The following is a 26,831-nucleotide window of genomic DNA, read 5'->3' on the forward strand; positions in this document are numbered from 1 at the left end:
CTTACTTGAATTATTATTATTTATTATTAACCACAGAACTTGGCCTAGGGAGGCTTCTCATCAGCTCCCAGGCGCAGAAGTGTTAGCAGGGCCCTCAGGGGCAGAGSATGAGGATGCAGCAGTCCCCAATGCTCTCTTATCTGCCCCACATATATTTAGAGGGTAGTTCTAATAAAGATGTGATATGTTATAATTTGGGCGTAATAAGGATGATGTGTGTTAGTTTTAGTACTCTTAATTTTTTTCTGAAGATGCGATAATGAAAGCACACTGAGACATACTCGAGAGGTTGACATGTGGATATAATAGAAATATTAGTGTTATTTAGTATAAATAGTTTCTTCAGAAAAAGAAGCCAGTGTGAAATACCCATGTAAATCCTATCATTGTGCTGCATGTGATGTGTAGTAGCTATTGTACAGTGTTTTAATTTTGGACCATATCACATCTTCCCTGTAAAGGACATCTTCTCTAGTATTAATGGTGACCACAAGGTCACCTAAAAACTTATAAGAATAAGGATCTGTGTGAGATTAAAAATGAAGGCTTTTTCCTCAGTTTTTCTATGGTCTTAGCATTCATTTAATTAAAAAAAAAAAAAAAAAGTCAGAATATGGAAGGACTACCTCCTTATAACCTGTGTCTCATAATTTGGGGGAAATGATCTGTCAGTGACCTGGGCTAACTGCTGTGCTGTTGATCTGAAATGCTAACCCTTATTTTAGTGAGCGTCACTGATAACTCTTTTAATGTCAAGACTGTGAACTGCTTCACGGCTTCTTCCAACATTTAAAAAAGAAAAGACTCACTCACATTCTCATGAGGGGGGAAAAAAAATCAAATTTGATTCTAAAATATTTTTAAATGTTTTAAAGTACAAAAGAAGTTTGAAAGGTGCATAATTAAATTTATTCTCCTGAACTCAGCATTCAAAAGCTTGGGAAAGCTTTTTCCCTCAGGAAAGCTTCATGTTGGCACAGCAGTCTTACCATTGGAAAATGAGTCTTACTCATTTTTCAGGGTAGTGAGGACATGGGAAGGTTGTTTCTGATGAAGCTGTCAGCCCGCAATAATCCTCACTGGCTTCCTAGCCAGCATCCTTGTGTCCTAGACTTAATTTGTGTAAGATGTTTCTTTTCTAGCCTAGTTCTTAATTCAGACTTGTATCATTATCGCAGTAGTGATGTTGGTATAATTATCCCAGGTTTAAGTGAAAGGAAATTGCATCTAAATATTTTCATGATTAAATATGTTTACATACACACATATATACATATGTACATACATATGTATATGTACACAAATATTTTGCATGTGAGAGAGTAAGGCTGAACTATGCCTACCTTAAGTGTCCTGAAAGCCTGTTCAAGGATGGTTACAATTTCCCCTCTTCATCTTTTTGGCCTTCATAGCCTTATGTATTCTGAATATCTCATTGATTAAAATGACTTTGGTAATGCATACATAGATCTGAATTTTTGAGTGACTTTTGTCTTTTTTTTTTTTTTTTTAGGCCTATTCTGTCTATGATGAAGACATTGGCTATTGCCAGGGACAATCCTTCCTTGCAGCTGTGTTACTTCTTCATGTGAGTTAATTGCAAAATGAAAGTGAATTTATTTTGAAACCAAAGCAGCTCTAAAAGCAGTAATACTGTAGCATACTGTTTGACAGGTATCAACTGTTGTTTATTTGTCTGTGTTCATTATCTTTTGTTGCTTGTCAGCAAATAGTGTATAAAAGGTTTCTATTGCTGTGAATGTGTTTCATCTCTCTAGGCAATTCATTAAGTCAAGATTAATTACAGTTTGTAGTAGCTGAAGTAATGTGTCTTGTAGTGTTTCAGCTTTTAACAATAGAGATTATCTTAAATGAAATAATTTTATTCCTAAATCCCTTTGTTATATATTTCTATTTTTCCTTTAATCTGATTATCATGTAGGTAAATTTCCATTGCCTTTATGACGAATTCAACGTTGGGAGAAAATTTCAGGGCAACTACCAGAACAGAGTCTTAGGAATTCTCTGTGACCCTTTTTCTTCTAGAAACCTTTAGTAAAACGTTTTGAGTGAAAACTTGATTTGAACCATATTTTAGCCTGTAACCAAAAACTATAAAAAACCTTTTTTTTTGCTTCATAATACATATGGGAGTGTGTTTATATACACAGATAGAAAAATGTGCATTTTTTTTGTATTTGCAGTCGAAGTAAATTTGATGTATCACAGGATAAGCAATAGATGCAAGTTGTATGAACACTACAAAGAATATGAAGGAGGAGTGGGAATATAAATCCCAACCACTATTATTTATGCTGTTGCCTGCTTTCTMTGACAGGCTTTAATTAATCAATTATTAATCATGATTGGAGTCATTTCATATTGTGGTTCTGTATAGGGCTGTTGGGAATATAAATATACGTTGCCTACATAGTTCCACGAAATCAAATTCAGGTCACTTTAACTATAAATCATAATTCCTAAAGAGATCTATGCTGTCTCTCAGATATAATGAGCACATTACCAGTGTTACAGAAGAGCTTTAGCTTCTTCAAGATGAATGTGAAATTAGTCACACTGCAGTCCCACATACGGTGAAAATGAACATATCTATGCCTTTTGTTTTACAATTAAAAACTTACCTAAAGAAAGACTTTTAATTTCCACTTGAAAAATAATCCATGTCAGAGTTGCTTAGAAATAAATGGATGTCACATTTTTAACATCTGACTGATATTTTGTCTTCCCTCATTTAGTCATCCACTGTCACTGTTAGACTCCCCTTTGTTTCTAGTGTTTCTGGAGTTAGAASAAATTGTCCTGCACAGGAGGAATACTAACTGGCAATTACCCTCTTGAGTAGAACATTCATAACATTCCCTTTCCTATTAGATTTTCAAAAAAAAAAAAAAAGAGGGGGGAAAAAGAAAAAGCTTTCAGCTTGTTTTATAGCAAACTTAAGCTTTTTGGTCAGCCTAAAGCTGTTTCTTGCCTTAATTTAGTCAGCAGCCTTTTTCTGTCAGAGGGGGATCATTCTATCCAGCTAGAATTGTGGTAGAGAGATCTGAGATTCACAACAGCTCGGTCTGGGTSCTTTTAGCCCGCTCGGATCACTTGCAGTGCATCTGGCATTTCCTGACGATTGCTGGTTGCTTTTATATATGCTGTCTGAAAATGAAAGCATCTGCTTCAACTGTGGCCCTGGAGACAGAACATAATCATAGTCTAAACTATAAAAGATGAAGCCCTGGAGGTGGATATCAAGAGACTAAAATTCTCTTTGAAGAAAATACTGAGCTTTTATCTATTGCTGATATTTGCTGAGGAGTTGGCTAGGGTGTGAACGAAGGATATGCTAAAAGGTCAAGAGTTGTCACTCTTGATACTGGATAATTGTTTTCAGTTGTAGCAATCTGGTACCTGTAAAAGGCTTTTTTTTTTCTTTTTTGTCCTTTTTTTTTTTTTTTTTTTTTATTGTGGCTGATGAACTGATTTGGAGTCTGCAGTGACTCTGCTTATCCATATCTTACTATTACATTGCCTGCAGGCAGGAGAAAGCAGGGAGATGTCGGACTAGTGGAAGTTTGATACAAGCCTTCATACAAATTCAGCTTTTAGTGAGCTCAAGCCAGTCAATGTGATTTCAGATGGCTGACATAGCAACCACATTAAGGGGCAAACTATAACTCCATTGAAAAAGGAGTTTTGGTCAAGATGAAATACAGTGATAATAGAGATTAGGAACCTGAAAAGGCCACAATATCAATGGGTGAAATCACCCCCCCTAGTCTTGTGATGAGGTTTTGAAGGCAAGCTGTATTTCAGTATTGGCCTTGGGAAGCCAGGCTTCTGAGCATTTGCCTTCCTGGGGTTTGGATGAAAATAAATACCAATKATTCTCAATAAGGGACAGTTATCTTTCAGTGTTCTCAAATGCTTTTCCCAGTTAAGTCTCTCTCAGTAGAAATCTCTATCTTGGATTGCTGTTTATTTTGTAATTCTTCCTGTAGGTGAGAATTGTGTAATCCTGCATACTGGTGAAAAGATACCAGTGACAGTTGTGCAGTTATAGCCAAGTCTRCATATATGGACCTATACTGTGATCTCACATTTTCTTCAAATAATCTCGTAGAGACAGATCAAGGTGCTCATCAAGGAGAATATTTCCCTTGATTATAGTTGGTTAGTTCCAAATACTGAGTGCCATAATTAAAAATTTAATATACCCCTGGTTTAAAATCCATCCTGCGTAAGTGACTTCAGTGTGGATATATGTGAGTATCAGTGTAAGGACCTTCCAACTTTGGCTTAGTATTTAAAATTGTATTTGTATATTTTTCCAAACAGATGCCAGAAGAGCAAGCATTCTGTGTATTGGTGAAAATAATGTATGACTACGGCTTGAGGGACCTCTACAGAAATAATTTTGAAGATCTCCATTGCAAATTTTTCCAGCTGGAGAAGTTGATGCAGGTGGGGCCAGGTTACAAAATTCTTATACTTTCATAAATTGAAATACTAGTGTGATAAAGAGGCTAAAGGTTTTTTATATAACCTACCTGACAATAAAAAACCTCTCATTTTAGAGGTGTGGTTGAACCAAAACTTGGATACATCAGCCCCATTTACAGAGAAGTGTAATATCTAAGTCCAAACATTGTGAATCAATTTTATTTCTCTTTTCTTTTGGCTTTCAAATACAAAGTCTTAGTGATAATCTTTGTGTCCAAGCAGAGTAGGAATGTTTTTCCTGTCTCTGCTTGCTTTCTCCCTTGTCTATTTCGTTATGTCACTTAGGAGAATTTCTATGTTCTTTTAAGTTCAGGGAAACTTTTGGGCTGCCACCACCAGTGTCCTACTTTCTGTGGCCTGTGCTGGTGGTTAAGAGGTCAGGCAAATCAGGGCATGGTGRTGATTATGAAATACAAATCAAGAGCTGGGTCATTTTGTAGATCCTACTGTGATTTGAATACTTTGTTGCTTTTTCTCAGATGTAATTATTTCATATCTAGACATAAATGGACCATTGTAAGATGTTGAAGGTGTTGTTTTGACTATTGAGCTGTTCTTAAGAGCCCAGTGTAAACTTTGACCAGTTGTCCTATTATCATAGTGAAAGCTAGCTCTTTGGCTGAGCTGCCCACGCCATAAAGGCAATCATATTTCCTTCCATGAAGTTTATTAAAAACAAACAAAAATGTGTACAGACCATAGTTGATTTAAGCATATTTTCTGCAGAGCAAGTAGTATAGTAATTCATCTGGTATCTTAATTCAATTGGTATTTTACTTTGGTTCATGATCTTTTCAATGTTTACATTACATACCTTTACAAAGGCGTTTATTTAGTTACTGAAGGAGTATTAGTTCTTGACATACACTAGAATTTCCCAGGCTAATTTTACATTGCTCATCTTTGTTTTCTAGCTAGAAAAACTGTCTCATGCAGTTCTGAAAGTTGAAACATGCTTCGGTGCTTTATGGTCTGCAGGCTGAACTTCTTGTTCCAAAATAGCTTTTTAAAATATGCAACATGCATGGCATACACATATACTCTCAAATACTCTCTTTCCTCTGTTTTAAGATCTAGCAGTTTTGTAATTTCTCCCTAAAATCTTAGTGTACCTTCTCTAGAACAGAATCTCTAGCAGCTATCTCAAAAATCACGGACACTGAAATTTATGCAGAAACATACTTCCTTTGCTGAGAAATAGCCAAGGTTTCATTTTGTTCTGTTCTTCAGTGTTTAGCAACCTGGTGCTCGCTGACGATGTTTATCATGAACTCAGAAGATTGATGAGTAGTACTGAAGCATTTGGTTTTTTTCCCTTTACTGTAGGAGCAGTTACCTGACTTGTACAGCCATTTCTTGGACCTGAATTTGGAAGCTCATATGTATGCATCCCAGTGGTTTCTCACACTTTTTACTGCCAAGTTTCCACTCTGCATGGTCTTCCACATCATTGACTTACTGCTTTGTGAGGTAAAATGTCATAAGCCTGAATAAGAGAGACCTCCTCCCTCCACTCTAAGTGAAAACTTTTGATTTCATTTTATTGTTTAATTTGAAATAGCATGCAACTAGATTGTTTAGAAATGATATATAAATTGATGAGATGTTGAGTGTAATACTGGTTTTAAAATTAGTATTCTGAACTGCCTTATTCTTTGCTGGGGAGTCTACATAGGAATTTCTGGTGCACACATCTTCATTTTGTTTGTTAAATAATTGATTTGGAGTTAAGGATACTGATTTTTGAAGTTACCTTCTCTGGCAAGTAGGCTCTTGATGGGAAAGCTCTAAACTGATTTTCCAATTCAGAATGTCTGGAGATGGGAAGAATATTGCAAGGAGCTTTGTTAGTCTCATGTCTTCATGTACTTAGCAAGTGCAAAAGGGAGTAAAGGAGAAATTATCTCATTTTTCCATCTAAACATGTTTCCCTTTAGACTCTGTTTCTTTAACAATTTTTTAATTGTTTTAGTAAGCAAATAGAGAAGGTAAAAAGAAGGGAGGAGCCCTGTTAATTTTCCTGCCCTGGACCTCCTCTTTGTAGAGGTAGTCAAGCAGTAGGTGAACACAATACCTTGATTGTTTGGGATTTGTTGGTGGATTTAGTTTGGAGATGGAGCTGGGGTGTAGATTTGATCTTTTGCTATCAGTTCAGCATATCTTATTTTTTCAGTTCCTGATGTACAGCTGCTTTCAGAAATGACCTTGATAAGGAACTGTTTTCCAAAAGCATAAAATATCATTTTGTACTGGTGATGATTCTGCTAGCAGTATGGCTGCATCCTGTGTGAAGCTCTTGTGCCTTTTATTATATTAAGCTTGATGATAAAATATGCTGAAGAAATCTTTTAGTCACGGTTAATCCAGGTTTAATATTTCAAATGAAAAAAAGCAACAACTCTTAAAACATTTGTATTCATGTCACATCTGTCAGTGTTTATCTCAGCATGTCTGAAGGAATTACTCTGGAAAAAGAGGTGAAAGAGAGGGGAAAGCGAGATCAAAATGGGAATTTGCTRGGGAAAGGGAAGCTTGTTAGCATTCCTGGAGGATAATTCCACAGTACTAATGGGGAACCTCTTTTACAGCAGCTAAAAATAAAGCAGAATGGCTAAGATGTCTGATTTTAAATGAGAAGATGAACGTAGACCTCTTGAGAAACAGTGAGGCAGGATGTAGGTATTACATAGTGGGACAAGAGCATAGACCAGCAGAAAAGCATTCTTAGTTTTCAGGAATCGGCTGGTCTGAAATAACCCACAACTCTGAGCTCCTCCAAGAAGCACAGATGGAAATTATAATAGAATAAAAACCTATTTGACTCTTACCCTTGGAGAAAAAGGAAATCTGAAGGGACATGGACAGACAGCATAGGAAAGAAGTTCTTCAATAGCAGCCTGAAATAATGCTGTGAAAGGGCATGCCCCATCCACCTCCAGAAGGAGCAAGGGAGCAGTCAAAAGTATTTTTTTGTCTGCCTTCAATTGCTCTTTGCCTGTCTCTGGCATAGCGATGTGCCTCTAATTCCAGTGCCTGGAAGGAGGGGAAAAACGGTTGCAGCTGTTAACAGCGGAACGGGTTCTTCTAAAATAAAAATTCTCAGAAAGCAGAAGTGTTTCAAGTGAGCTACATGGTATTTCTTTTTAATCAAGTTTCCAGGCTTTTTATTAATTTGTCGTAAATATGGATGAATATTAAGGAAGCTAAATAGCCTATAACTTCCTTCTTGACTATGCATTCTCCTTGTCTCTGCCCTATAATTGACAAAATGTTTACATCCTAACCAAATTTTTATGGAAGACAAAAGTCAGAGGGAGAAAGAAATAGTATTTAAAACAAACCAGATAAAGGCTGAATGGGTCCTCCAAGCTGCCTGTTCCTGGGAAGGTTCTCTGCTTCCTGGGAAACTATTCACACTGTGGATTAACATTTTGTGGTGCCCAGGAATTTCTAAGGGGGATTTGTGTCCCTGGTTCGTAAATGTGGATAATACATGTCATTATGGGGAATAATCATGTGGATGATGAGGGATAATCCGGGTTGGGGACGTTGCTGTAGCCAGTTGGCCAGCTGGCCAAAAAGGAGACCTCCTTAGCAGGCAGAAGGTAGGTGGGGGTCAGCCAGTTGGGTGGTGGGAGAAACAGGGAAATTGATGGAAACTGGGCGACATTTATTTAATGTAGCTTGCTGCTGAAATTACTGTTATTGTTCTTTTTTTCCCTTCTTTTTTCTTCCTTTTTTTTTTCTCTATTAGTGAGGGGAGGAAGACAATGCAGAGGATATAGAGGGACCAGAAAATAGCAGTGTGTATGTGCATGTGAGAGGATGGATTGCAAAATGTTATTTAAATGAAGAAGGGAGATTTGCTAAATAGGGAGAAAAATTGCAAGAAGGGATATTAAATAGATGATTTTGCTGTATGAGAATTTATTTTTGCTGAGAAGGTTTAAAAATCTTACTAAAATGATTAGTATGTGCTATTATTATTAAGGTCTCTTCATCCTTCCCGCATTAAACATTAGAAAGAACAATTTTTTTCTCAAATTCATACTGATTTGGAAGTTGTTTCTGAAACTGAAAAGTCCTCTATATTTTCCAGTCCTAATACCCTAGCGTCGTCTTCTGACCCTTTTTTTTCCTGCATGTACAGCTACTGAGGGTGCGAGTCAATCCCCGTATTTCTAGTGAGCTTAGAATATTGTCCCAGGAAAATAGCCTTGGAGCTACAGGAGAGAATCTGTCAGCAGGAAATGGTTTGGTGTCTGTTTTTCCTGTGACAAAATGTTGAAGATTCTTTTGGACTTGCAGAGATATTCCATGGCAACAGGTGCCTTGGAAGGCTTAATTTGTGTCTGCCTTCCCATAAGCAAACCAGCCAACCCCTTCATCCAGCTGACAGTTTTCCAGGGGTTACAGCAAACTGGATGCTCCTGAACCTGGCTAAGTAGATGAGCTTTAACATGTCAGCATCATCAGGAGAGCTTTCTGCAAGGCTCCCTTCAGCTGCCTGCTTCAACTGCTTCATTCATCTCCTCCTCTTTTGCTATTTCTGTTGGCAGTGAAGAACAATGTTGTTGACGAGATTCAGGGTTGTATTTGGACTTGTCAGTCTTGTCGATCAACATGACGTTATTGAATTCTCTGAGAGCCTGCTGTGCTTTGCTGTTTCTTTTTACTGGTTTTAAAATTCTTTATTTAAAGTCTCCCTCAAAAATAGTGACTTATCTAGACAACATGTATGTGGATTAGATAGAGCTGCCCTCAGTGTAGGAGATGTCCCTGGGCACTGATGCAGAAGATCATGGAGTTGCCATTTAACTTTGTCTTATGTTTTAAAATTTACAATTTAAAATTAAGGCTTAAAACATGTATTTGAAAAGTGATCTTAAATAGGCATTAGAGAAAAAGTCGGTTGATAGGCAAACTGTAAACATTTTGTGATTTTTTTTGTTAAACTTTCTGCTTAGAAAATGCTTAGAATAGTAGAGGCAAAATTGTCAAAATTTCAAATGTGCAAGACTCGAACTGTCATCCCCTTATCAACCTAAAATGCTGAGGCTTCATCAGTAACCTGCCTTTTGAGTCTGTGTGGCTGTTAGCATGTATGGTTCTTTGGGATATAGAATATGTAAGGGTTGTTTCTCCACTTAAGAGGAAAGTATGTAACTGTTACATACTGCTTGTTCTGGGCTAGTACAGATATTTTTATATTTTAGCTTCAGTAATCACATAGTCTTGTTAGAAAAAATAGTAGTTGGACTAATGTGCTGCCATTTTATGATCAAGACAAAGGAAGGAGATGCATCCCTTTCACTTCTCAGTAGTATTGATAATTTATCTAAAACTGGAGAAGTGAAACTACTTTTCCCAGGACCGCAGAGCAATGGAAGGCCTGCAAATTTAAACCTACCTGCTGCACTTCCCTGGTCTTTATTTATGAAGTGTTGCACATGATTCTGTATAAAATAACTTTCACGGTCACTTTTGGGAAACTGTCACAGATAATGGAGATGGATGAGTGTTTTTAAAAATCTTACAAGATGTGACTCGGTGCCAGTAAGTGGGCGCCTCTGGAGAGGAAAAATGTGGCCCTGTGTTGGCTGGACATGGCGACTGGAGCCCTGCTGCATAATGCAGTAACGGCAGTGTGGGAAGAATGATAATTATTGGCACTGGAGAGTCGACGCCTGTTTTAGGTACGTCTCGCTGAAAAATGGATGTGGCAGCAAACACTGAGCCGTATGGGATCGCTCARACGATGTGCTGGGCTGTCGCTCTGCGTTAGTACGAGCTCAGGAGCAGCTATCACAAAAGCCGGTTATTTTTTTTATCTGTCACTGTCAAATACCTCTGTGATCCCATCAGGGGAGTTCAGCTGAAAAAGAGCAGATTAACATTTTAATTTGTTAAACTTCCTGAGGAATTGTCAGGAATGAGCCCGCTTCCTCTCTAAATCTACACTCAGGTGAAATGTGAATTAAATAAAATTGTGTATAATTTTTTGTCATCTGTAGATCTTTAGGGGAAGCAAACTTGAACTTTTTGGAATTAACTGTCATCTGTCACATCTGCATTTGTTAGCCCTTCATTGGAGCATATTTTAATAAATTGTTATATGATGTGAGACTGGGCTTGCTAAAAATAAAATCTATTCTAGAACAGTGACAGCATATATTTACAAGCTGGACTTAAGCAGATACAGATCTGTACTGAGACTTCCTGCAGTATTTAATAATATTTACAAAACTCAAATTGGCCGTACTTGCACATTGGAAAAGCCTGAGCTTCCCCCTGTCTATGTATATAAATTATCAGAATTTGACGTTTTGATTTTTTTCTTTTTATTCTGCCCAAAGCACCTCGCGCTAGGTCTTTGGAGAGCTATCTGTCTTTTCCATAGCCTTTATCGACCACCACCGTGCCGTGGAAGGAGAGCAGAGAGGTTTTCTTTCTGAGACTGTCACAGTAACTTTGAATTGATTTAAGAAGGCACATCACAGTGAAAAGAAAGTAGTTTCTGTAATGCTCCCACTCCAGGTWGGAGCGAGCAGAATTTGAGCATCTATGTCCAGCTGAGTGATGCTGGTTTGGTCAGGATTACTCTTCTAAAGGCAAAGATGCAAGTGAACTAGTTTGCCTGAGAACAAATGCAATATTTTGCTGCATATGCCAGAGCCTTTATACAAAGGAAGATGTCACTATTTTCAGTTCACATCGTCTGTCATGTTTATAAGACAACAGACAGTAATCAACAGTGCAGAAGAGAAGAACTGCTTCTATCTGAAATGTCATTACAGAGCTTCTCCTGGCATTACATTACTTAAAAAGACTGCAAGAAATGTGCTATGTTATTAAAAATTAAAAAAAAAAGTATGCATATACTGTGTACAGAGTCTCTCTCCTCACGAAATAGATGTGACTTTAAAAGTTAGTAGGCAAAACAAAGCCAGACAATTAAGGTGATGCAAACCCTATAGAAGTGTATGTAAAAACTTGTAGAAAGATGATTTTGAGATTTGAAGTTAGATTTATGCATGAAAAAGCATCTGTTGGCATGTCAGCTATTATCATCTTTTTCATTGCAAAATCCTGGGTCCACAGTGGGGTTAGCTCAGGCTTTCTGGCCCTGAATTTTATGGTTTCCTGTATTTAGAACAGTTATTTAAGGCCATGCTAAAAGTAATTTCAGCTTAATTTCTCATAGCTACAGCTCTTAGTGTCAATTTTTCAGTACTGGACCAGAATAAACTAGAGAGCAAGGGAGATATCGTACTTGATTGCATATTTTGTGGATGAGCAACTTTTAATAGCGTTTGTAGGTGTTTGTTTAAAAGATTTGGATTATGATGATAAAAAAAGTTACTTTCAAACCAAAAGTCTTACGAGGTATTAGACATTTGAATACGAGCTTTGACCCAGCAGCGGGACTGGTGAAGGTGCCGCGGGCTGCACAAAGCTTCCTGCGTCGCTGCTGAAGCAGCTCGAGTAGGAGCTGAGGGAAAGGGTGTTTTAACAGAGCACCTCTGAGAGCTCCCAAAGTGCCACAGGGTTTCACACAACACTGTGCCGCATTGTGTGGCTCTTCCTGTGAGCACCTGTGATTTATGCATTTTTCCTTCCTAGTTGCAGCTTGTTTATCCCCAAAACACCCTTTGCAGGTTTAGGACTAGACTGGTGATAAACGCTCAGCATGAACAGAGGGAAAACCGTCCCAGAGCAACCTGTGCTTCAAGAACTTGTGCAAACAGAGGTAGCTTTTGGGTGATGGTGGTAAATATTGTGGTCTGAGATGCTGGGGCTGCTTCAGAAACTATTTTTCAGATAGAGATGCCAATTTAGCTGAGCTGAGGAACCTGGGTGAATGGCCTGGTGCAGACCTCACAGGAGGGAGGTGTCTGAGGCAGAGTCCTGCTAGGCCTCTGGGTTGAYTGCCCAATGTATTTTAGCCGCTCACTAGTTGATGCTCACTTGGTTGATTCCCCGCCGCCTGCCCCCGAGGAATAGGATATGTTTCGGTAATGCTCACTTAGCACTAGTGCCACCTGCTGTATTTGAATAGCAGGGACTGAAAGCCAAAGGGACAGGTTGCAAGGGGAAGGTGGCGCTGAGCAGCCAGAGCCTGTGCTGACTTGGGGAGCGCTCTTAAAAAGATGCCCCTGTCAAAACACCTGTCCTTACCTTGTATCTGGCCTCTGAGGCCATCCTGTATTCTCTCATAAAGTAGTGAAAATCAGGAACCAYACTTCCCGCTCAAACTGCTCTGTTGAGGTAAAGGCAGAGCGACAGGGCTGTGACCCATTTCCGTAGGGATTTGAACTGGAGGACTTGACTTTCTTCAGAGATATGAGGTGCCTTTTTCTTTTCTCTTCAAATACATATAAATATATACACACATACCTAAMAGGCGTGCCACAGGCCTCCATCGTGCATGTTTAGGACCTTTTTTTGTCCCTGTATTAGTCAAATTTGGCAAGAGGGAGAGGAGTGGCTGAAAAGCCGCTGCTTTATACCTCTGCAAAGCAGAAATGCCAGAAGCTGATGTTAATGGATGGCTTGGTCAAGCAGACAGAGTGTTGCTGTCCTTTACCTGGCAGCCTGTGAATTAAGAACCTACCCCTGCAGAAATACCAAATGCCCAGGAGCAATTTCATATGGGAAAATGGCTTACTCTGTGTTTGCAATTATCATTGTCACAGAAACCAAGAAGAAGAATGTATTAATCTCATAGCATTCTGCCTTTACCCACCCATAACAATGTCCCAGCAGTGAATTATATGCAAATCATCTTGAAACATGTAAATATTGCTTTATATTCCCTTATATGCTGCCTTTATATTTATTTTTGTAAAAAAAAAAAAAAAAAAAAAAGCCCAACACTGGAACAATCTCATGCCAAAGCTACTGATACTGAATGAGGGCTGCCTGCTGTTTATCTCATATTTTTCCATAGTATCAAATACAGAAAGTATAAATATTTAATTCTCTGGCACCACTTTTACAGTCTCCCTCTTATCTGTTTAGCAAATAATTCAGGTAATTCAGCTGTTCTTAATCTGGATTTGTTTATTATTCATATGATCATAGTATTCCAATGGAGACTTCTGTATTTTCTTTTCCTCTTTGTGGTATTGTAGTGAGTACCACTCACTCTGTTGTGAGTTACCACAGCAGGTGATTTACACTGACTCACTGGAGAAGCAGCTGATGTCTCCTTTCTTGGCAGGAAGGTCTCTTTGCAGTGTTTTTCTCTCTTTCCAAGATAGCTGTTTATTAATACGATTATATCTGTTGTTTATACAAAGCTTGCTATATTATAGATTAATGATATTATAGTTTTCCAGTTTTAATATCTATGGAGTCAGTCTAGAATGTGAAAATTGAGTTTCTTTGAGCCTACTAGAACAAGAAATGTAAAGGACCAGTGGAACAGAGAAATTATTTTGGTGACCAGTGAGCCAGAACAGTCTTTCTGTCTTATTCTTTCCTTTAATAGTGCACGTTCTGCTGCATTAGCAAGAGCTAGCATTTCAAACAAATTTAGTAACTAAAGGAAGTTATTTGCATGATGTGGAATATCTATGTACATGCCTGCACACACTGTGTACAAGCACAACAAATCTTTGTCTTTGTCAGAGACAGTTTTCTTTCCCATTGTTTATTTGCATGAGAGTTGGTCTTTTTCAATCATTATAGCTTGTACCTGTACAAGRCACAAATAATATTGGAGTAAAAGGTACCAAATAATATGCATATCCCTGCAGAATGTGCTCTAAGTCTGTATTACTTTACAAAGAGACCTTGTATTTATGGCGTCAGCACCCTCAATATATTTATGATATTCCTAAAGTTTATTCTGTATTCTCAACATATTCTAGTTGCCGAACAAATGTTTTACTGGAAGCAATCCAAAGCATAAATAGAATTTTAATTCTTCTTTTGGGTTTGTAACCCCAATTAGCCTTTACAGCTCCTTTGAAAAATGTGCAAGTAAAGACGTAATTATAAAGCAGTTTCAAATTAACTTCAGTTGAATAGCTAATTTGTCTTTAAAAAAAAAAAAAAAACACGTTCAGTTATTAGAAAATCAGAACAGGTTAAGTGGGTCTTTTGATGACATGTCATGTGAGTCTTGAAGCTTTTCAGACCTTGAAGAGGTGCTTGGTTGACTCTCGCATTTATCTCCCCTACCTGATGATGAGCTGTAAAGAATATTGTGTTGATATTGTCACTGTTTCCTCCTACAGGTCATGTGTATCTAGGAACAAAGCTGCTAATAAGAAGCACTGATGTTACATGAATTTCCCATGTGTTTTCTGAAGAGATTTACTCGTGTGTGTTTGTGGAAATAGTGCAGAGGCTATAGCTGTAAAACACAGACAGGTTTCTCAGAGGAAACCTTTGGAGCTTGGAGAGGGAAAGGTGCCAATCTTTCTCTCCGGTACTTGTATTGTAGGCTACCTTCCCACAAGATTTCTGTCTTGGGAGAAAAGCATTTGTTACATTTTTACAGCCTGGTGACATAAAGATTCACTGCTTTGTTCATGTGAACATTAGCTACCATCTGTGTTGGAGAGCATGATTTGCCATGTAAATTAAATTAAAAGTATTCCTGTGAAGTGAAATCTGAGTGGGAAAAYGGTGAGCTCCTGAATGCTCACGTACCCTTATCCTGGTAGGTGTGAAAGATGCTGTTGTGAAACTGAGCTGTTTTGCTTTGAATATATGTAACTCTAACTCCAAAGTCCTTGTAGAGTTCAGAAGTGTCTGYGCAGTAAGTCAGAGCTGTTAGCAGGTTCTGCTGAGCATCTGTAAGATGGCCTGAGCTCTGATATTTTCCCTTTGCTGGCCCATTCTGGCTACAGCATAGTTGAGAGTTGTCTGCTTTGAGAGGGCTTGTTCTTTYACTGAAGTTCCAGGGCTGAGTGACATCTGTTAAAATGCTTCAGGCCTCTACATGAGCTTAAGAGGGTTCTTAAATGACACTTACCTGAGGAATGAAGAAACTGCAGGTGCCTATTAGCTCATCACCTAAGCCCCAAGACAGGGCGCATAGAAGCTGTTGAGCCTGCTGCAGAAGGCCAATACCTTGGGGAAAATGTGTCCATGGGTCTCATTTCTGGGGTCTTGGGCTGCAGACTCATTTGCTCATCAGTGGCAAAACCTGTCAGATGGAAAGCCAAAAGGGTGCATCATTGCATCATTGGGAAGTAATATGACACAAGCCATAAACATAACGCGTTTTTTTTGAGAAGTAGTTATTTAAAGGTTATTTAATGAGGTCTGTCTCCTTTTTCCCAGCTGTGATTTGTATGTACTTTCATATTTCCATTATAAAATTGCTGGAGGGATATTGCTAGAAATGATTTATGTGCCTGCTACACATTGGTATTTTGGTACTTCTACTTYTAAAATAGATGGAGGAGTGTAAGCTGAGTCTTAATAAATCTCTGTTGTAAATGAAGTAGGGTTTTAAATAAGAAATTGGGGGGCGGGGAAGGAAGAGCTTCTCTAGCCTTGTTTTTCACAGCGATAATCATTAACCAAACTTGRCTATGTCTCCTGAGTAGTCTCCTGAGCATTAGAAAAGATAATTCAAGCAGTGTGTGGACCAGWGATTATAAAATGAGTTGTGAAAGTAGGTGGGTGAAGCACCACATTTGAAATGTAAATCACCTTGCTGCACATCCGATGGAAGCCCTTCCTCCAAATGCCATCTCTGCCTCACTCTGCTGCCCAGGACTGTGGAGCCCTCAGGCTCAGAAAGGCCCTACTGGGCCCTTGCCTGCAAAACAGCAGCTCACAGGTGTGGAATAGCTCCTCGGTTTGAGAGACAGCTTGCTGCTGCAAGAGTCCTTGTGGAGATGGGATCGTAGGGCACCTGCCCCGTCCCCTGCTTGTCTGACGTGCTGCTAGGCAGCCTGCGTCCTGCCCCTCGCCTGGTATACATCTTTCTATTCAAATGAGGCATTAAAGGTAACTAGCTTCTGTTGTACCTGAAATGTGCCTTTTTAGTTCTGTTCTGCTGCAATTGTGACCTCTAGTGGAAAAAGTTAGTCTGTTATGATTATGCAAAATTAATTAATTTGAGCAGTGTTGCAATATTCATTAAATCTCATGTAGTTGCACTCTTAACACTCACTCATGGCTAAAATCCCTTCAAGGCACCATACAACTCATAGAAGGGGGCGGGGAAAGCCTAAGAAGCCCCCAAAGACTTTTTGCAAATTTTTGTAAATTTTTTTTAAACAGCATTTCTGTTTTGTTTTAAAGAGGAACTCTTCCTTTCAGGAATAGGAAGAGATGTTCAGGAATAGGAGGAGAGTTTCAGTATTAAAAAAAAAAAAAAAAATGTGGAATAATCACAACTTTCAAAGAATGGACCTAAATCCTAACAGCTAAAATAGGCATCACATTTCTGCAGTGGCCTGTTGGCTGCAGTGTTTGCACTGCTCAGGAGGGACGGGGGCAGATGGCAAGTCCTGTGCCACAGGTAGCACCGGGCTGATGGAGACACGGGATTCCAGAGAACCTGCATCCTCCCCAGCAGGAGTTGGGAGCTGCCTTGGGGCTTTAGGGATGAGCTGTGAAGTGTAGCATGGAAAGGGGAGGGTCTGCAGCATCTAGTTGTGGTGCTTGATGGTGACAACAAATATAGAAGAGAGATTTATATGCTGGCACTGACTGAAGTCTTTTTCCTCTTATTCTCAGGGTCTGAACATCATCTTTCATGTGGCCTTGGCACTCTTAAAGGTAAGTCATTGATTAAAAAACTTTTTGTAATGGGCAAAAAAAAAGTATGGAGTATGTTCTTAAATGAGTTTATCGTATCAAAGGGAACAGTAATAGTGGGACTTCTASGGAAAGCAAGGAAAGAGACATGTCTTTGGGTAGGGATGCCTTCAAACATTATGATAGATGTGTTTTCATTAAAATTAACAACGTAATGAAGTTATTGGGACAAAAGATATACGGAGTAAAGATTTAAATGCCTCATGTAACTGTTTCTGAGAAAATGGTTCTGATTGATTTCATGACTTATTTGGTACCTAGATTCATTTAATAGCCAAGAAACCCACACCAGAGATGTGAAATGCACTTGCATTATTGAGAGAGAGGATTTAGAAATATTTGGTAATGGGGGTACCTTCTGTCTTGAACTTAGATATAGGAGAGTTCGYCTAAACTGGAGTGAACCTTTGACCTTTGGGTGCCAGTGGCAGAGCTCGAAGCTCATTTGCATTGTCTTCCAGGAGCTGGCTCTGCGTCAAATCCACCTGCATACAGGCATGTGGTGTGGGATGTGAAACTGCCTTCCCATTTCAGGGGTATTGCCATAAAATGATTTAGGCAAAGCTCAGGGCATGCTCTTTGCTGCCTCTGTACTTTGCTYGCTGCTATGGGGACTTGTTCAGTGTGACTGATGGGAAACCTGTCAGGTTATGGCACCATGGGTAGTGCTTCTGCAGTAGTAAGAACTGGCTCTGGAAGCAGGTGGAGGTGCTGATGTACAGCTCTAAAAGCTGACAAAAAGGAGGAAAAAAAGGGTGCTTGGTGCTGAAAGTGACTGGCAAGGGAGAGGGGACCACAACAGCCTTGACCTGGGTTTGGTTACCCAGGATGGCATTTGGACTCTGGGGATTCCCCCAGTGATCTGCATTCCTTTGGATTCCTGCTGTCCCAAGTGGCAACAGGGGAGCTGCAGTCAGCAACAATGACATCAGTTCTCAAAAAAATGTGATAAGGTCAGAAAGGGGTCTGTACTKTCTCACTCAGAGATACATGTTGCAAGTAAGACCATGTTTTTGTCCTGAATCATCAACCCAAGCTTCATTTAATACTAAATATTCTATTTTTTTCTTCTTCCTTCATTTTACATATTTATATATTTCATACTCCCCTGCCTGTACCAGGAGGAGAACGGTCAGGAAAATATTTGGTCASTGTGTCGTAAGTTTGAGAGCTTTAAGAATCATTTTCAGTTCTGCTAATGTCATTTCTTCTTAGACATAAGCGGTATGAGGCATCTATCTGATTTGGCAGTAATAGCCTTGAAACGGTAAGGGAGGTGTTATCTTCAGAGAAAATTTCTGTTATTGGCTAAAGCAAGTGCGGAGGAAATAGAGGTAAATCAGATGAGACTGTGGATGTGAGCCACCTCCGAGTGATGCTCAGTAGCTCGAGGACTCATGTTCAGCAGAACTGGTCTAGCAGGGACAGAGGGAATTTTGTGCTTGGGAGCCATGGAATAAATGATTGTTACGCCTTTGCTAAATAGCAACAGAATTGGAACTTTTTTGTCAAATTCCGTCCTAAGTCTATGGAGTTTCTCTCAGTTACAACTGACTGCTTATCTGCCTGCTGAACAGCAGCTGACACTGCTCCGGTGACCAGTTACATGCTCGTGCAGCGCCCTTCAGAAAATAGGGGTGTACATCTTGTAGGAAGACGAGGGGCATCCTTTCTGCTTCCATCTCCCGCGTTGGGATATCTTTGTAACGAGTTACAGCTTGCTGCTTAAAGTGCTTTGTCCATGGAGACTTTGCATTGTGATAAGGCATTAGCTTGATTTCTTATTGCATTTTAAGGAAAAATACCGTCTTTTTTTTCCCCATAATATCTCAATACTGTGCTTTCTTAGATGCGTCCTTCAGTATTTACTGCTTTTTGTCTAGTCCACAGTGTGCACGATGGTTGTTTTACCCAGCTGGTGGCAGTATGTGACAGTGACATGGATCATGTAGCTAGTGAGGTGGCAGCAGGTCCCGATCAGCACTTTGTAAGTGGCCTTGGGTGGAACAGGCGAAGGGTGCCCCCCCTTCCCTTACCTGCATAGCGGCACAGCGAGCGTTGCAGCGTGAGGTCAGCCCCTTCCCAGGAGGGCAACCGCTCCTAGAAAGCTCAGCCTCAGAAGGGACTTGCCACGTGCACTGCTGAGATCTGTAAAGAGACTCCCTGATTAGGACTGTTGCTTTGGAGTGCTGGGAAAGATACTGTCTTAGCGCAGCAGTCCAAATGTGTGCAAAAATAAGGCTCTGGATTAAGTTAGTGCAAATGAAGGGAAGAATTGATAGAGATGTAAGGAATTATCTTGAGTTTTTAAAATAGGTCCAAACCAAACTTTCTTTATGGAGATAACATACTCGCAGATAATGATTAATAACAATCCTTGTTATCCRGGTTGTTGAAACAGCATTTTTCTCAGAGTAACCATTGAAAACATGTTGCTTAATGCCAGAGGAAAGCCAGTGCTTTGATAAGTAAAGTRTGTGCTGTTCAAATTGAAATGGGTAGAAATTTGTGAGGAAATAGTGCGGTGTGTTATTGCTTCTGCTTCCCAACTTCTGCATGCCGCAGAAGGCTTACAGAGGCTCACTTGAGCACATGTTTGCTGAAAAGCAGCCCCTCTACTTGCTCCTCCCTGGGCTTAGGCTAAAGCAGCAGCATTTCTAACGGCAGCTGTGCAAGCCCTGCTCACCTCATGATATCAAGTGATAACTGTGTATTAAGCAAACAAGACAGTTATTTGTCTTGGTTGTTTCTGTTGACACCTCTCGATCTCAAGGCTGTTTGTGTCAGTGTGTGTTCAGCAGACTGGAGAGAAGAGCAGTGGCCCTGGCAGGCATGGCAGATGGGACTGGTAATTGAAGTAGCTAGTACAGAAGCTTCTTGGCTTAAAAAAAAAGTCAAAATTGCCATGCATTAAAAGTATTATTTGAAATTATATGAAATGTTGTATCATTTGGTTCATGGACTGGAAAAAGACCTTCTGGGCTAAAGAAATGCCTCTCCTTTGCTATGGCAGGCTGCTCTATGGCATGATACCTGTTCTGTAAGCTAATAGCAGCAGAACTAGTATTGCTCTGGTGGGGCTCTCTTCTCTTATTCCATTCTAAATTTGTGAATGATCATTTTATGCTCCCTTGCCCTTACTCAGCATTGTCTTTTAGCTAAAATAGTTCCCTTCCAGGCACACTCACAGTGGTGTTTGTCATCTTGAATCTTGTGTACCTTGACGTAGGTACCAGTGATTCTTTAATGAATAAACCAGTATTCTTGAGTTCTTGATCGTCTTAGTTTTCTTCTCTATCTCCTCAAATCTGAAAGGTGTAATGACGGGATCTTTGAGAAACCCCAAAGTGTCTTTTGTATTGATTCTTTTTTTATATTATTTCTTGAAAATCTACTTTATCTGACAACAGAGCACTGTGTTTGTCTCTCACGTTTGTATGGAGTGATAGTCATGGCCAACCAGAGGTTCTGTAACTACTGTTTTATCACTTTAGATACAGACATTTGCAGGGATAGAAGTTTTTAATAAAATTGTCTTATGCTTCTGGATACATTTATGTTTATCAGTGAATGCATGGCAAATTGTATATTTTTTTCCACAAGATGCTTTGCTTTTTTGTTATCATTGTGTAAACATTAGGCCTGATCTCTCTCAGATTCTGTTCACTTTTTATCTCTTGAACTGCTGCTTGCATCAGCCTAGTACTTCGAAATAAAGTSTGAAATTTATGTTGAAGAGGTAGCTCAAATTTTCTGCTCCTAAGAAGCAGGCAGGGCAGATAGAGCAGTGATGCCTAAGTCTGTGTCTCAGATACTATTGTTTGTGAATATCTCCCTCTTTCTTCAGAGAGTTGTGTGTCTTGTAGTGCAAACCAAAATTACATCCATGAAGATCATGTCTCGCAACATGTCCCCTCTACTGATACTATCACTTTGGCACTTTCTTGCCCGGGCCACTAGTGTTTAAAAAGTAGTGTTTGAAGAAAACAAAGAAAAATATCACCAAAGTTAAGCATGTTTGCACATTACAGCTTCTTACTTTTCAAGAAAGAAACCAAAGAGTGCAAGTCGTAACAGCAGCTTAGTGAATAAATTCTATCACCCATATGAAAAGATGCAGCAGGAAATTGTGCGACGTCTTCCATATCCCTTTGAAATGAGGTACTGATGTTTTGTATAACCTCATCAGCTAAACTTCTGAGGATGTTGATGAAGACTGGGCAAGTGCTTATTTTAGGTAAAACTTGTGCATTTCCAGCATAGGTTATTTGCGGGGCGGGGGAACAAGAGAATTGTCTTTCAGGCAGGGCTGAAATTATGACAGTTGCCTTGTGAACTAGTAGAAAGTGATTCGAATTCAGTTGCATTTAGAGTGTAGGCCACTGGGCTTAGGCCTTGTGGCCTACAAGAGAAAAGAGAAAAAGAGAGTTATTTTTTCAAGAGAAAAATAACTTAGTCTAGTTCTGCATATGCTCTAACTTTGCATGTGCAATGCCATGAGGAGCCTGAAATGTTGAAAGTAGCACTGCTTTAAGCAGAAGATTGGATGAAATGTCATACAAAATTCCCTGACCACCTTTTTTCCTCTTGTTATTTTAGGATAATCTAGTTTAGACTACTTTGTAACTGCACTAACCTAACCTCCAAGAGGCTTCTCTTAAAACCAAAGTATCCACATTAAAAGCTGCATTAAAATACCTGTTGCCCTTTATATTCATGCTGAGTTCATTTTAGCTTCTCTAGGTCCAGTGACTTTTTAGTACATGGACACTTTAGCAGCTGCAGTGATTTTCTCAGCTTAATTGCAGACAATTTGCTTTGAAACCCATTAGTTTCTTGTGAGGCTCTTTGTTCTTGTGTTGAAAGGGATTTTGAGCAGTTGGTATCTTTGTACTTTCTCCAGATCATGCATATTTTTATATATTCATTGTATCTGTTTTCCAGATTTAATACTCTTAGTCTTTTTGATTTTTGTCCTTATTTGGAAGCCTCTGTTGAATCTTGTCATCTCCCTCTGTACCTGTTTTGTCTCTGGTCATTCCATCCCAAACCAGAAATGAGTTGCACATGATGTTCAAAAGAAAAATTATACTGTAGAATAATGGCCTTTTCTCCCTAACTTTGAAGCTTTCCTATTAATTGCTGATATTTGACTTATTTTCTCGACCTCTGCTGAGCACTGAGTTCACATTTTCATAAGACTGTCCATGATAACTGCCAAGATGAATTCCTGTATAGTAAAAGCTCAGAGTCTATCTTCTATATAGAAAACTGAGATTTTTTTCCCCTGTATCATATTCATATTTATCTATATTGACTTTTTTTTACCGTACAATCGCCCCCTCATTCAGTTTCTTGCAGTCCTTCTGTGAGAAGGATTCACTGTCCCCTGCAAGTTCTTCACTGGTTTCTCTTGTCTTTAAAACCCTGGCCAATATAGTAGCATGTGTAGACATTACCACCTCACCGTTGACCTGTATTTCCAAGCCACTTAAGAGCAGGTTTGCTAGCATGAACCTCAGCACAGCTCCTTGGTGCAATCTGTTGGATAAATGAATTGTACTGCTGTTTTCTATCTAGTAACATTAAAGATGTAAACGTAACTAAATTCAGATTACACAGCTGTGATTAGACCTGAAGAATGGAAAGGGCTAAGTGATTTCTGAAAAGGGTAAGAGGCAATGCTTTTGTGTGAGCATGATATAATTTGTATGCATTTTTCCTACAAGATTAGTGGTGCTTTTGCAGGAAAGACTGGAACAAAGAGAAGACAGGGAAGGCTTATGTTGCTTGTGCAAGGAGAAGCTGGGTAGGCAAAGGAAGATTAAAAAAAGAAATCTGCAGTCCTTACATGGGGTCATTATTTTTAAAACTAAACAAGGTAGGCAAGGAGCCAGATTTTGCAGCAAATTGTCATGATGTTTTAAATATGCAAGTGGGAACACTACTATCTGAGAACTAATCCTGCGTGAACACCTGAAACATAACACAGATTTTTTTTTCAGGCATTTTGTGTTCCTGGCAAAATATTTGAGATAGAAGTTGCAGTGATCATGGTGGCACATAATTATTCCTCATAGAAAAATGTCCAAGAAGCACAAAGCTCTTGCTTCAACTGTCATAAAACACTAATTACCTTGGAYAGAAACCTGTAATTTTCCTTAGAATCCCCCGAACTCTCTCCAGATATTTTCTCAGTGTTTATATATTTATATTGCCTAAAAAAGGAGTCGCGTCTCCCTTGGCATATTTTGAAATACAAAGATTTGTAAATGACTTGGCAYAAAGATCCTTGCCATCTTGCTAACCGAGTTTAGAAAATAAAGACATTTTCAAGTCAGAGTCTGTACAGATTGCATTCCATAGACAGCAGTTTGCTGGTAGCCCCCTCTTTGAGCCCAGTGGACCTCAGCTGCATCTGTCTTTGGTCTTCACTGGGGCAGTGCAACGTGAGTGAAGTAGCAATTTTTATACATAGGAAGGCCCAAGGATGGAAACAAAAAAAAAATTAATTGTAATAAAAAAAAGTTGTCTACAACATAGAAAATAGACTCTACTCTGGGTTTTACATGTTTTGCACACTCGGTAGAATGTTTAATTTAGGTTATTGTCTTTTAGACCATTTTGAGATTTGAGCTGATGTGAGTCAGGCCTTTTTCAAAAATACAGGACAATCTAATGTGGTGAAGACATGTCTAAGAATAGCAAAGTCTACATGAAAAGAAAATCATAATTTCTGATCAGACATGAATAAAAATAAGATAAAGTATTCCCTTACAGTGTACAAGTCCATAAAAATGATARGGAGTGTAAAAAGTCTCAAACTGCAGATCTGTGTGACAGTTAACTGTCATACTCGGTGTGAAGAATTGGCATAATATTTATTCTGCACTGCTAGTTTTTCTTTTTCTTTCTCATTTTAGTCTCTCCAAAAAGGAGACTCCTTGGAAAAAAAAGGCACAAWTTTTTTGTGAAATAAAAGATGAGACATGACCACTGCAGCATCTTCTAGGAGCTCCTGCAAATCCCACCACGCTGGTAGGGATCTGGTTTTCTCGCCCAACCTCTGACTAGTTCAGGTTTTGGAGGATCTCTTTTCAAACAAGAAACCTTGCTATAAAAATTGTCCTGACAATATTAGACCACCTCTCTTGGGAAGCTAGTCTTGTTAATTTTCCTCTTTCCTGAAAGGGTGCATCTTGTTTCTAGCCTGAATTTGTTTAATTTTGGCTTGTTAGTRTTGGATCCTTCTAAACTTTCTAGAATTCAAGACTTTATTAAATAATCAGTTCATTTCATTTTTTTGTAAGACTAGTCCTTATTCCAAAGTGAAAGAAACTGCATTTCTGTAAGTACAAGTTAGCTATTAGCATATTAAGAGTTAATTTGTATAAGAAAAAGTCTTTTTAGATGGGCAGAATTTTTGCCTGTCTTCTGTTGTTCTTGCTTTTACCTATGAGCTGTGGTTGTATTGAAACCACCAGCGACTCTGTTCATCTCTATGCTTCCGGTTAGTCCTAGGACTTTCTTGCTTCACAAAATGCATAATATAAGGCTCTTATTTCTTTCTCTTCAATGTTTTGAGGAATATTTTTGTTTGCGTTTTGACAAGAGCTTGTAATGTTTTCAAGATCGTGAGATCTGTGAGCTTAGTGAGATCTGTGCTATATGTAAGCACTATAAAAATCCAGGAAAAAAAAAAATGACTCTCTGCAGTGCAGTTATAATGTAGCTTATCTGAAACCATGTGTCRGGGCACCCATGGCACTGCGGAGTTCCAGAAGTGCAGGAGTGTTGCCATAGTCATCTTCACTATACCTTAATCCAAAATGAGGAGTGGTTGCTGTGGCCGATATTCCTCAGCTCAACCTAGACAGAAATACTCTCCCTTCCACCTCTTCACAGCTCTGCTCTAGAGACCTGTGCTTATGGAAGAATTTTCCTGTGGAAAATACTTTTTCACAGACTGAGATTCCTGCAYGAGCTTTTGGAAGACCGCTTGTATCAAATAGCTTGTTCACAGTGCACAAAACGTATGGGTGCTTTAGTTGTCTGAAATCCCACGTCACAGTATAGATCGTCAGGGCTGCTTGGTGGTGTTGGTGGTCTCTGATTTGGGCCTTCTGCTTTAATCATTTTTCTCACCTGCTTCCTGGGTCCCTGGGAGCTGAGGTGACCTGTGAGGATGGGGCTCTTTCGGCTAATAATTTCCATTTAAAATTCTGTTCCCATCCAGTAGCATTTATTCATATTTACAAAGTGTCCAGTATGAATAATGTATCAGACCATTTATATTTAATATTTCAGCTTAATGACCCAGTTCTGTTGTTTTTCACTTTACATCTGTATCATTCTAATTGTATATGGTTTTCTCTGGTATCAGATGCAGATTTTTTATTGTTAAATCTTGGTTTGCTGAAGTGTTTGCAATTAATGTGATCTGTAGAGATGCCCATAATATTTCAGTTCATTGCTTTTCTGTAGGGTGAGTATCTATATGGTGGCTTTGTATATGGAGGCTTTCTATGGTGGGTATCTTTGGAAGGTCACTGATTTGGAGGAAATGCTATTGTCATTTCCCACATATTGCCCTGTTGTAGAGCCCATTCTGTAATTAGGCAGCTTGAAAGCAGAGCAGCATTTAAAAATAAAATAATATTTAAAAAAAAAAAAAATAACACTTTCTACAGCCCAGACTGATGAAATGAAGCAAAATCCACCGTGTTATCTTTAAGCAGATGGCAGGAGCACCCTGGTCTGTTCCCCACGCAGGAGGTCAGAGGTGGCATCACAGCCTTTCCCTTACACAGGTGCAGCTAATTTCTCGAGTCCGTCTGGAGGCCGGTGCTGGAATGGTGCCCCTCCTGCTGAGCAGCTCCGGTTTAGAGACACCTCCTGAGAGCAAGYGCGGTGCTGGGAACGATGCTGATTCAAATCGTTTAACGTGACCCCGCACAAGCAGTGCAAACACGGGCCCTGTYGTGTTTTTGGCAGCGGGGCTGGGGCTTTTGTGTCTGCGGCAGCCCCTGGCTCTGCCCCTGTGCGCGGGCACCAGYGCCCATGGTGTGGGAGAGCGAGGGGCGCCTGCTCTCCCTGTGCGCCCCGGGCCCGGCGCCTTTCATGGAATGGAAGCCGTTGGAGCGCTTGGCAGGCCTGCTCCTTCCCTCGCATCCAGCGCTGGCAGCTGCACTTCATCTCCATCCGCGCGCTGGGCAGCGCGAGCGAGGGCTGTCACCGCCGAATGGATGGCAGGTAGAGGGGAGGGGGCGCGCGCCCGGCCAGCCGCTCACCATTGGCTTCGCATTACGGCATTCTCCCCCGAGAGGGCTCTGCGCCCAGCCCCCTCCGCCAGCCCTCATTGCCGATGCGCGGCGCGAGGCAGGCGGCCGCCACGCTCGTCACGCAGCCCGCCTGGCAATGAGCTCATCCTTTGCTGCGCGCGGCTCCCTGGCTGCCTCGCTGCCGCCGGCCGGCACGCGCGCCGCCGCCACGCCGGCCCTGGGCACTCGCCGCCGCTCTTCTCCCCACGC

The 26,831-nt window shown here is 39.9% G+C and overlaps 1 protein-coding gene across 1 annotated transcript in view; it reads left to right on the forward strand.

Annotated features, from left to right (window-relative positions):
• LOC112952155 (rab GTPase-activating protein 1-like) overlaps positions 1 to 24,275 on the forward strand; it is a 35,854-nt gene extending 11,579 nt beyond the window's left edge. Inside the window, exons 4-8 of the mRNA XM_026044967.1 lie at positions 1,514 to 1,588; positions 4,348 to 4,473; positions 5,839 to 5,982; positions 17,221 to 17,262; positions 24,225 to 24,275. Of these exons, the coding sequence (XP_025900752.1) occupies positions 1,514 to 1,588; positions 4,348 to 4,473; positions 5,839 to 5,982; positions 17,221 to 17,262; positions 24,225 to 24,275 (438 nt within the window). The remainder of the gene's footprint in view (positions 1 to 1,513; positions 1,589 to 4,347; positions 4,474 to 5,838; positions 5,983 to 17,220; positions 17,263 to 24,224) is intronic.
• The last annotated feature ends 2,556 nt before the right edge of the window (positions 24,276 to 26,831 follow it).

This window comes from Nothoprocta perdicaria, unplaced genomic scaffold, assembly GCF_003342845.1.
Source record: "Nothoprocta perdicaria isolate Ctin4 unplaced genomic scaffold, notPer1 scaffold_392, whole genome shotgun sequence".
NCBI lineage: Eukaryota > Metazoa > Chordata > Aves > Tinamiformes > Tinamidae > Nothoprocta > Nothoprocta perdicaria.